Consider the following 12,635-nt stretch of genomic DNA (forward strand, 5'->3'; position numbering starts at 1 on the left):
CCCCCAATTGAACTTAAATTTGACGCTGGAGTGACCAGCAAATGTCATATGTTATTGCCTTTAGAATAGGCACTTTAAACGTATCATTCTATTAACATTAGAACAGATCAATTAAGACATGGCTTTGAGAGGGGAGCAGAGAGAATTCCTTGTTATTTTGTGCGTCTTGGCTGCAGCCCTCGTGCAAACTTACCGTAAGTCTTCATTCAATATTTTTCAATATTCCTCTTTGCCTTTCGATATTAATAAATTAGCCAAATTATGTTAAACGTATGTTGTTCATTCATTGTATCCAAGAAACTGCATAAATGTGCAAGCATAGGTGGATGGGAGCGGTACAACCTCTTGTGAATTGTGGCAAGGTTTGATTGACATGTCATGTCAGACAGGTATAATTCGCACGAGTAGTAGCAGAGAACCCCCAGAGTGAACATTTTGGATGGTGCGTAGGCTACATTGCCAGACACTTTTTTTTTCTTGGTGACGCAGATCCCAAAAAATCAAACACAATAATATTTACCGCGCTATTTGCTTAATGATATTTTTTAAATTCTGTATTCCACTCAGTATTTCTATACAGTGTGAAAGTCAGTCAAATGGATTGATAAAATACATTGTAACTATTTGAACATCCACTCCGAGGTAAACATTGCCTGGTAATAGGCCTATTGTATGCAATGCCTTAGCTCAATATGTGCTTCTACACCTGCATTGCTTGCTGTTTGGGGTTTTAGGCTGGGTTTCTGTACAGCACTTTGAGATATCAGCTGATGTAGGAAGGGCTATATAAATACATTTGATTTGGATTTGATTTGAATATACCTATTCTTCAATCCATACAATCCATTCAGCTGAATACACAGACAATACACTTTTGCTTAGCTTCTTAGCACCCATGAGTGTTCTTCTAATATGGTGTGTTATTCATCCCTGTCCCCCTGTGGTAGAGATCCAAGAGGCCACTGTGTACTGGGATGCTGCCCAGAAGAGTGTGATTCTGAATGAGGGGTGTTGGAGAAAGAAGGGGGTGCCTATGGTTATTACAATGACACTCTCCTCTTGACGGGCTGGGGGGTGCTGGAGATTCGGGCAGGGTACGGGGAGACCCCCGAGAGTGATGAGACCACCTCCTTCTTGGCTGGGTATCTGGAAGGGTTCCTCACCGCAGAGTGAGTGCTTTCACTGCTTTGTTACAAATGACACTGATGTTCGTGTTATCTTTATTTAGCCCTGTTCACGCCTATACATTCATTATAGAAATCCTTCAGGAAATGTTGAAGACATTTTTACCCTGGCTTTCTCTCTCCATCAGGCAAATGTTTAGCCACTATGCCAACATATATCCCCAGATGATTAAAGATGAGAAGATTCTGGACCCCTTGAAAGATTTCATGATGTAAGATTCCCATTTATGCTATAGACAATCTTTTCCGTTCTGTGGACTACCAAATCACTGTCGAAAGCTCTTGAGGACCACCATTCGTGGAATCGCATATTTTCTTTTTTACATCAAATATCATGACAGTCAAATGTAGTCAATTTTAGCAGTCAATGTAACAAATGAAAGCCTATAATAATAATTATAATGACTGAATACCTGAGTCGGTCCACAGTAAACAGGACTACTGGACCAGAGAGCAGGTGAAGTTGAGGAGAAACAGTGACCCCTTGTGGTTACATGCAGGACTGATCCTGGCTCAACTGGATGGGCTACAGGCTGGAGCTGCATACTGGGCCAAGAGCAGGCAGAGAGAGGTGTGTGTGTGTTCTGTGTGAGTGGGAGCGAGAGAAACGTGTGAGGGACTGAATGTCAGAACTGAAGAGAACTGTGTTTTGACGATAATCTTCTGTGTGCGAGCATCAGAATTTCCTCCAACCTAATGGGATCTGAATAGTCACAACCCCCTAATTGCAAACAAAAACAGTTCCCAATCCTTTATGCAAATCCCAACTGACCCTTTTCTTCCACCTTTCCACGTCCTAGCCTCTGTCTATGTTTGCGCTGCAGTTTCTGAATGAAGTTGGAGACCTGCTGGACCTGATTCCAGCACTGACTCCACGCTTCAACTCCTCCCGAGGCCCTGTGCCAGGAATGGGCCACTGCTCAGCTCTCATAAAGGTCAGGAGTCAAGTGAATTTGGCTAGGTCTGGTTGTTTGTTTAGCTCATGATTGGTGGTGTTTATAGTTTATTTATAGCTGACTTGCATATCATCCTCATTAGTGGAGTTATACAATGCGATTTCCATAATCTACAAAAGATATTCAGCCACTGTTAAAGCATATTGGTTTATAATGATGTAGATTCCTTTTTTATTGAGCTTTCATTTTTCTACAGGAGTGGATTAATACCTTTCTCACGTCCAGTTTTCTCTTCAGTCCATGCATGAGGTAGTGAGGACGGTACACTTTAAGTCTGCGATGTAACACCATGTGTTTGGTGTCTTTATCCTGTTCTCTCTCTAGGTTCTGCCAGGCTTTGAGAACCTGCTGTTAGCCCACTCCAGCTGGTTCAACTACGCTTCCACCATGCGTATCTACAAACACTGGGACTTCAGGCTGGCTGACACACACACCGCCACGGGCAAGATATCCTTCAGCAGCTACCCTGGTAAAGGAACATGAGTGATTGAATGTGATTGATAAAGCAATTTATATAGTGTTTTATCTTGTATTGATCCCTTATTTTACCAGGTGAGTTGACTGGGAACCCCTTCTCATTTACAGCAACGACTCAGGGAATAGTTACAGGGGAGAAGAAGGGGCTAATGAGCCAATTGTAGGCTGGGGATGATTAGGTGGCCATTATGGTATGAGGGACAGATTTGGAATTTAGCCGGGACACCAGGGTCAACACCCCTACTCTCACGATAAGTGCCATGGGATCTTTAGTGACCACAGAGAGTCAGGACACCCATTTAATGTCCCGTCCGAAAGACTGCACACTACACAAGGCAATGTCCCCAATCACTGACCTGGGATATATATATATATCCCAGGTCAGTATATATATATATATATTTTTTTAGAACAGAGGAAAGAGTGCCTCCTACTGGCCCTCCAACACCACTTCCAGCAGCATCTGGTGTCCTGTCCAGGGACTGACCCTGCTTAGCTTCAGAGGCATGCCAGCACTGGGATGCAGGGTATTATGCTGCTGGCTGATATTGTGGTATTGGGGAGAACTCTTCTTATTCACTATCCATGTGTAGCACCCATCTACCTAAAATGGCTGAAAAAAGCAGCCTGAGACTGTCTTGTACAATAGACTCCACCAGTCTTGAAAATTGGAAAGTTTAGTAATATACAGTTGCAACGGAAGGATGATTGATGTAAACTCGTAGCCTGGTGTGGTTAAGTGATGTTATTGAAGATTTGCCATTTTCCCTGTCATACATTATCTTACAGGCCCCATCACCATTAAAACTGAAGTGGCTTAAAAGTGCTATTTTTAGAGTTAAGCAGGGAATGTTATCTCACTCAGTGCAGAAACACACTACATTAAAAGCTACTAAAATACAATCCGGGTGCTAGGATTTGATTCCATCTAGCCCTTCTGTGCACACGCTTGTGGCGAAATCTGCTCGGAGCCTTCACCGTGCACTGCCACTTTAAGAGCGCATGAGCAGTAAAGGAAGGAGGAGATAAAGAGAGTTCGTTTCAGCTCTTTGGGGAGGAGCTCTTGGGTGGCGCGACAGTTTGATTGTGTGTGCTGTAGAAGTTGTTTGTTTTCAGCGTTTGTAGTTTATGAAGTATTTAACTCAATCATCGGTGTGATCGCTTTAGATCGTGGTTGTTTTTGTTTGGGACCGCGCCTGTTATGGATCGCATGGATTAGTAGCAACATTGTTGCGAAGCTTAAACAAACAAACCAACAAACCATCGGACAGTCAGACACCGGCAGGCCTGAAGACCACAGCTAAGATTTATATTTTTCTCTCTTTCTCTTCCCTCTCATTCCAGTGCTTTACCCTGCAACAGACTCTCTATCTTTCAAATGCACTTCCCATTGAAGTTCATTAGAGCTGGACTATTATTTCCCTGTCAGAAGTATTTGGATGGACATTTTAGTAGGTTGCTTGCAAGTTGTATATTATGTGAACTGTATTGAGGTGAGGTGTACTAATGACATGTGGCCGAGAAGACTGGACATTTAAGGCTTTTGTTGTGTCGCTGAACACCCCCCACATTCATACCCTCTGCACTCATCCACTAGAAAATAATACAGATTATTGTAAATCCTATGTTGACTGGGTTCGTTCTTGTATGAAGTTGCTGTTGAATTGCTCTGCCATTATTAGTATTAGTAGTATTGTATGAGGTATTCGTGTTTGGGTTACCCCTGTGCTGTGATGTGGGTTTTATATGGTGTGTATTCTCTTTTCTCTCCACTGGCTATCTGGTAAACAGGCTACACTCTAGGCAGTCTCTTCTGCTGATGTGTGTGGGTCTGGTAGTGGTACTCTCTCTATTCTACTCTTTTCCTTTCGGCATGGTTAATACCTGCCTGGCTCCCGAACAAAATCTTTCTTTACCCCTCTCTAATAAATACCGCTACAAGCTTACCACAGTCTCTCGGGACTGAAATCTACTACATTATAATGACATTTTTAATTACCCTGTGGTGCTAGGAATGTTACACCTCACATATGTCCTTACCCTTAGCCCAACTTCTTTTTTCTCTACACTATAGTGCAAGGGATGCTATGCTATACTACTACCACATCCCACTCCAAGTCCCCACATGTCCTCACCCCTTCATGTCCCCTCTCCTTTCCTAACTAGCCATGCACTTATCTCCTCTCTCCTCCCAGGCTTCCTGACATCATTGGATGACTTTTACCTGCTGGGCAGTGGGCTGCTGATGACTCAGACCACCAACAGTGTCTTCAACACCTCTCTGTTCACCCTGGTCACCCCCCACAGCCTGCTGGCCTGGCAGAGGGTGCGGCTGGCACACGCCCTGGCACGCACTGGGGAGCAGTGGGCTCACATCTTCTCTAAGTACAACTCCGGTAATGCCTGGGGTGTGGAGGACTTTTGTGGGATTGGGTGTTGTGATTTGTGTAATAACCTGTACTTGCATGAATAACCTATGAGATTGTGTTTAGGTGTGGTGTGAGTATAGACTTTGTGATTTGTCTGCTACTGTACTTGTTAAGGATTGTAGTTTGTGTTGAATTGATTGTTGCATAGTATGGTAAATGGCGGAGTATGTTAAAGGAAAAGGAAAGGGGGATACCTAGTAAGTTGTACAACTGAATGCCTTCAACTGAAATGTGTCTTCCGCAGTTAACCCAACCCCTCTGAATCAGAGAGGTGTGGGGGGCTGCCTTAATCGACATCCACGTCTTCGGGCGCACAACGGCTATGTGATGTATTGCCTTAGGCCCTGACCACAGACGGTTCCTGACCACAGATGATGGAACCGTCCTGTTCTCTAAGGATGTACTGTAGTCTGTCTTTGTTAATAGAGCCACCGCAGTAGGAGATGACATAACTTGTTGCTTAGGAGGAACAGTACAGCTTGTTATCAATGAGAGGACTGACTGGCCATAGCCTCTGTGTCTCTGGCACCTACTATAACCAGAAAGTGACACCTGATACGTTCCCATTATGTTCGTATACATGCAAACTCTGCTCACCAGTTCCTAGTTCAAATACCCTTTTTCCCCCTTCTTTTTGTCTGAGTATCTGCATGCTCCAGTGTAGTGCATGTGTTCACCACAGTCCCAAGCCATGACATACTGCATATCAGGAGGTGACTCGTTTCTCCTCATTTCAAGGAGCTGTAATAACCAGTAGATAATCAACACCAAACCAAGTTTAACACAACTACATTTCCCCTCCCCTCCTCAGGAACCTATAACAGCCAGTACATGGTGCTGGATCTGAGCAGGGTGTCGTTGGGGAGGAGTATAAGGGATGGGGCTCTGACTGTGGTAGAGCAGATACCAGGACTGGTGGTACACTCTGACCAGACACAGGCCCTGCGACAGGGTAAGGGACCGTCTCATTTCAGTCTGTTGATATAACGCTAAACTGGTGGATATACATGGGTTATATGCCATCCTAATTGACACTCTAGGATTAATAAAGTCTTATGGGATGTTATTAATTGATTGGCAAGCTGATATGTTGCAAAATGTATTTTCAAAGCCTGGGGGGAGAAGGATAATGCATTGTTTGTTTAATGTAATTAAATGGCAGCTGTTATAGCCATGATTATAAAATAGTTTTATGTGCATATTACTTCAAGTAATAATAATGTATTATAAACCCATGTCAGCTGGGCACCAATATGTGACACTTAAAGGCCCAGTGCAGTCAAAAGAGGTTTTTCTGTGTTTTATGTGTATTTCCACACTGAGGTTGGAATAATACTGTGTAATTGTGAAAATTATGAGAATGCCCTTTTTAGTGTAAGAGACATCACCAGGCAGTATAACTTCTCTGCCAATAACAGCTAGTTTTCCTCTCCCTAATCCGACCACTCCCAGACAGTCGTAGCGAAATTCTTGCTTGAGAAATTGATCTTGCTAAGAAACTATTTTTGTTTCTTTTTGACCATTTTCATTGAAAACAATTACAGTAAGGTACTTAATTTTTACCCAGAAATTATTTGATATTGAGATGAAACGGCTGCATTGGTCCTTTAAAAAAATATATCAATCAATGAATCATGTTGGTTGTTTCAGTCTCTCAGCATCTGATATATCCCTACTTCACCATTCCTACATTATTCTTGTCTTTCTCCTGTTCCCTCCGGCAGGCTACTGGGCGTCCTACAACGTGCCCTTCCATGCAGACATCTACAACCTGAGTGGCTACGGGGTCATGTGGAGGAAGCATGGAGAGGACTTCTCCTATGACCTCTGTCCCAGAGCCAAGATCTTCCGCAGGGATCAGTCCAAGGTTACAGACCTCGCCTCCCTCAAACACATCATGAGATACAACAGTGAGTGCTGCAGCCCCTCTCAAGATGGCGCCGACAGATGGTCACCTCACTTGTCACGCCCTGACCTTAGAGATCCTTTTTATTCTCTATTTTGGTTAGATCGGGGTGTGACTAGGGTGGGTACTCTAGTTCTTGCATTTCTATGTTGGCCTGGTATGGTTCCCAATCAGAGGCAGCTCTATCGTTGTCTCTGATTGGGGATCATATTTAGGCAGCCTTTTCCCACCTGTTGTTTGTGGGATCTTGTTTTTGTATTGTTTTTGAGCCCTACAAGGCTGTACGTTTCGTTGGTTACTCGTTGTAGTTTTGTTGCTGGTTAACATTAATAAAAATGATGAACCTACCCCACGCTGCATCTTGGCCCAACCATCCTTACAACGACGAGCGTTACATCGCTTCACATCCTTAGGAAACTATGTAGTAATTAGTTTTTTTAATGTATTGTTTCTTACATTTTTATCCCAGAAAATCTTAAGTGTTATTACATACAGCCGGGAAGAACTATTGGATATAATAACGACGTTAACTTACCAACATTACGATCAGGAATACGACTTTCCCGAGGTGGATCCTTTGTTCAGACCTCCACCCTGGACATTGGTTCTAATCCCAGAGGCCGACCCAAAACAACGTCGTCGCCGCAGGAGAGGCAGACGGAGGGGCCTCCTAGTCAGACTTAGAAGGTGAACACACCATCCACCGCTTCTGAGCATACTCGTCGCCAAACTCCAGTCTCTAGACAACATGGTGGATGAAATTAGGGCACGAGTTGCCTTCCAGAGAGACATCAGAGATTGTAACATTCTCTGATTCACAGAAACATGGCTCACTCGGGATATGTTGTCGGAGTCGGTACAGCCACCGGTTTCTTTATGCGTTGCGCCAACAGAAACAAATATATCTCTGGTAAGAAGAAGGGCGGGGGTGTATGCCTCATTATTAACGACTCATGGCTTAATCATAACAACATACAATAACTCAAGTCCTTTTGTTCACCTGACCTAGAATTCCTTACAATCAAATGCTCACCCCATTATCTTCCAATAGAATTCTCTAGATTCTCTTAGATTATAGTCATAGTCGTGTATATCCCCCCCAAAGCAGATACCTCGACGGCTCTGAAAGAACTTTACTGAACTCTATGTAAACTGGAAACCATATATCAGGCTCCATTTATTTTAGCTGGGGATTTTAACAAAGCTAATTTGAGAACACGGTTACCTAAATTCTACCAGCACATTGATTGTTGCACCCACTCGAGCAAAACATTGGACCGCTGCTACTCTAACTTCCGTGATGCATACAAGGCCCTCCCCTGTCCTCTCTTTGGCAAATCTGACCATGACTCCATCTTGTTGCTCCCCTCCTATTGGCAGAAACTAAAACAGGTCGCGCCCATGCTTAGGTCTATCCAACACCGGTCTGACCAATCGAATTCCACGCTTCAAGATTGTTTCAGTCGAGTGGATAGGGATATGTTCCGGGTTGCCTCAGACAATAACATTGACTTATACGCTGACTCTGTGAGTGAGTTTATTAGGAAGTGCAATGGAGACGTTGTACCCACTGTGACTATTAAAACCTTCCCTAACCAGAAACCGTGGATTGATGGCAGCATTCACGCAGAACTGAAAGCGCGAACCACCGCATTTAATCATGCCGAGGAGACTGGAAACATGACTGAATACAAACTGTAGCTATTCCCTCCGCTAGGCAATCAAGCAAGCTAAGCGTCAGTATAGGGACAAAGTAGAGTCACAATTCAACGACTCAAACACGAGACGTATATTAGAGTCTACAGATAATCACGGATTACAAAAAGAAAACCAGCCCCGTCAGGGATATCGGCGCCTCGCACCCGAACAAATGAAACAACTTTGCGTGCTTTGAGGATAATACAGTGCCACCGACACGGCCCGCTACCAAAGACTGTGGGCTCCCCTTTAACGTGGCCGATGTGAGTAAAACATTTAAACGTGTTAACCCTCGCCAGGCTGCCGGTCCAGACGGCATCCCCGGCCGGGTCCTCAGAGCATTTGCAGACCAGTTGGCTGGTGTGTTTACGGACATATTCAATCAATCCCTATCCTAGTCTGCTGTCCCCACATGCTTCAAGATGGCCACCATTGTTCCTGTTCCCAAGAAAGCTAAGGAAACTGAACCAAATGACTATCGCCCTGTAGCACTCACTTCTGTCATCATGAAGTTCTTTGAGAGACTAGTCAAGGATCATATCACCTCCACCCTACTTGATACTCTAGACCCACTCCAATTTGCTTACCGCCCCATTAGGTCCACAGGCGATCCAATCGCCATCACACTGCACACTGCCCTATCCCATCTGGACAAGAGGAATACATATGTAAGAATGCTGTTCATTGACTAAAGCTCAGCATTCAACACCATAGTACCCTCCAAACTCATCATTAAGCTTGAGAACCTGGGTCTCAACCCTGCCCTGTGCAATTGGGTCCTAGACTTTGACGGATCGCCCCCAGGTGGTGAGGGTAGGAAACAACATCTCCACTCCGCTGATCCTCAACACTGGGGCCCCACAAGGGTGCGTTCTCAGCCCTCTCCTGTACTCCCTGTTCACCCATGACTGTGTGGCCATGCACGCCTCCAACTCAATCATCAAGTTTGCAGAAGACACTACAGTGGTAGGCTTGATGACCAACAATGACGAGACAGCCTACAGGGAGGAGGTGATGATCGTGGACTTCACGATACAGCAGAGGGAGCACCCCCTATTCACATCGACGGGACAGCAGTGGAGGAGGTGGAAAGTTTTTTAAAGTTCCTCGGAGTACACATCACAGAGAAACTGAAATGGTCCACCCACACAGACAGCCTGGTGAAGAAGGTGCAACAGCGCCTCTTCAACCTCAGGAGGCTGAAGAAATTTGACTTGTCACCTAAAACCCTCACAAACTTCTACAGATGCACAATCGAGAGCATCCTGTCGGGCTGTATCACCGCCTGGCACGGCAACTGCACCGCCCTCAACCGCAAGGCTCTCCAGAGGATAGTGCGGTCTGCACAACATCACCGGGGGCAAACTACCTGCCCTCCAGGACACCTACAGCACCCGATGTCACAGGAAGGCCAAAAAGATCATCAAGGACAACAACCACCCGAGCCACTGCCTGTTTACCCCGCTATCATCCAGAAGGCAAGGTCAGTACAGGTGCATCAAAGCTGGGGCCGAGAGACTGAAAAACAGCTTCTATTTCAAAACCATCAGGCTGTTAAACAGCCATCACTGACACAGAGAGGCTGCTGCCAACATAGACTCAAATCACTGGCCACTTTAATAAATGGATTTAATAATGGTATCACTAGTCACTTTAAAAAATGCCACTTTAATAATGTTTACATATCCTACATTACTCATATGTATGTATATAGGGTATTTTATACCATCTATTGCATCTTGCCTATGTCGTACGGCCATTGCACATCCATATATTCTTATTCCATCCCCTTACATTGTGTGTGTGTGTATAAGGTAGTCGTTGTGAATTTGTTAGATTACTTGTTAGATATTACTGCACTGTCGGACTAGAAGCACCGGCATTTCGCTACACACGCATTAACATCTGTTAACCATGTGTATGTGACCAATAAAATTTGATTTGAGTATGATTTTGTCAGGAATGGGTCGGTAACTGTAGTTCTTTTATAATTAGGCAGATGCAGGCAATGCCAGGCCTGCAGGACCACTGGCCCTGTAGTGTCTAATCTTTTTTGCTACAACCGTAATCGGACTGGAGAGAATCGGGCCTTTCATTCTGGTCTGCTAAAGCTATCCCTATTAATAGAATGAGAATTCAGGTGGAGATTAAATTATTCAACCCCACAAGGAAGATAGATCATCTTGCTGTGTGGGTCTACTAGATTGTCACACCTGCTGTTCCAACCTCTGAACTCAGTGCTTTTGAACTGTGTCTCCAGACTACAGGAAAGACCCTTACTCCAAGGGCCATCCCTGTAAAACCATCTGCTGTCGCAACGACCTGAGGCTGAAGAAACCACGTCCAGGAGGCTGCTATGACACCAAGGTCAGGGTTAAATTACCACCATGTCCACGCATTCGCACTCATAAAATAATATCCAAGGGAACATGATGGCACAATTTATACTCCTACGGTACATCACAATACTAAAATAACATTAAAGTAAAACAAAGGGCCATTTTTAATTATCTTCTCTCTCGCGCTCTCTCACTCTCTCTCCTTCCCTCTCCTAGGTGACAGACTTCCACCTGGCCCGTCAGTTAGCAGGCGAGGCGGTGAACGGTCCCACCACTCAGGGGGGCCTGCTTCCGTTCTCCTGGAGCCACTTCAACAGCACAGCCCACAAGGGTCTGCCGCAGTCATATAACTTCAGCTTCATCACCATGAAGCCAACTCTGTCACTATACCAGCCCTGAGAGGGGTCTGGGTTGTGTTCATAAGGGCATGCAACTTGATGAAAATAAGGGTTTCTTTTTGGACAAGTCTAGATAGTCCCTCTCTATTTAATTCAGTTATCTTCCATTTGGTGCTTAATGAAAATGACCCATGGGTCTGAAAGCACAGCGGGGCTAGGGAGTAAAGGAAGAAGTGGCCACCAGACACTTACCCAAGGCCTTTTTTTGTTGTTAACGAAATGGTTAGTTGCACTGATTATACTGTATCTTTGTTATGTGATTGTTAGTTTTGTATAATGTGTGTTCATTTGTGTGGTGTATATTCCTCTGAGTTAATGACTGAGCAGGCAGAGGTCATTACATGGTTCTATGTTTACAGTGCAGTCCAGTAAATTGTGTCAGTCGGGGCTGCGGAACATGTAGCCTACGGGCCAATATTGACATTTACACACAATGATACCAGCTCAGACTTCTCATTTTGTGCCAGTTTGGTTCCCTGGTCTTGACATGAACCAAATTGATGACCGGATGCCAATAATCAGGGAATTAGTTGTCTGTACAACATTCTCAGGTTTGTGTTTTTTCTGAAGCCACCATATTGATACTCCCCGAAGAAGCAATCCTCAATAGGAATGAATGCAATTCCACAGTATTTCAATGAAATGTTTCAATTACAAAATGACATGTCTTTAGTGGGGACATTAGTACTATCAAAAAATCCACTAAAATGGTTTTATTTCAATTTTAATGTTTAGTTCACATAATATAATTTTAAAGTATACATTAAGGTGTCTGTAATAGAATAAACGTGGCAAAAACAATTGTAGACAATAAATGCATTTCTATAGCGTCCAAAATGTGTTTTTACCATAGAGTACTATAATATGAGTCATAATACCCATAAAACCTAGCGTTTTTCCAACATTCATTTTTTCCATAGGGGATTTTAGAAAAACTTCAAATAAGGGCTGTGTTTCATGTAGGCTTATCCTGGTGTGACGTTTTGATAGCCATGTAAATCTCTCTAGGACGAGGTGACTTTTATCAATATATTCACCTGTATTTACCCCCCCAAAATGAAATGCTTATTAGCTACTAATGTAGCTATCATGAAGAACTACACATTACATGATGATCTGGACGAGAGTGCCGAATTGAGGCAAAGGTAAGAATATCTGGATTAACTATCTAATGTTAGCTAAATGTAGTAATGAATAAATTGGCTACATTTATTTAATTTGACAATTCTGTGAACTGTCTTGTGCAAG

General features: G+C 43.9%; 1 protein-coding gene across 1 annotated transcript; it reads left to right on the forward strand.

Moving 5' to 3' along the window:
• Positions 1-65: 65 nt before the first annotated feature.
• Positions 66-12,188, forward strand: LOC115112913 (phospholipase B-like 1). The gene is given in 12 exon segments (XM_029639968.2): positions 66-194; positions 948-1,007; positions 1,010-1,169; positions 1,313-1,396; positions 1,614-1,755; positions 1,985-2,119; positions 2,465-2,609; positions 4,813-5,013; positions 5,858-5,998; positions 6,771-6,956; positions 10,911-11,017; positions 11,206-12,188. Coding segments are annotated over 12 exon segments (1,620 nt in total). The 5' UTR covers positions 66-118; the 3' UTR covers positions 11,389-12,188.
• Positions 12,189-12,635: the final 447 nt, after the last annotated feature.

The sequence above is a fragment of the Oncorhynchus nerka genome, linkage group LG28, assembly GCF_034236695.1.
Source record: "Oncorhynchus nerka isolate Pitt River linkage group LG28, Oner_Uvic_2.0, whole genome shotgun sequence".
In the NCBI taxonomy this organism is placed as follows: domain Eukaryota; kingdom Metazoa; phylum Chordata; class Actinopteri; order Salmoniformes; family Salmonidae; genus Oncorhynchus; species Oncorhynchus nerka.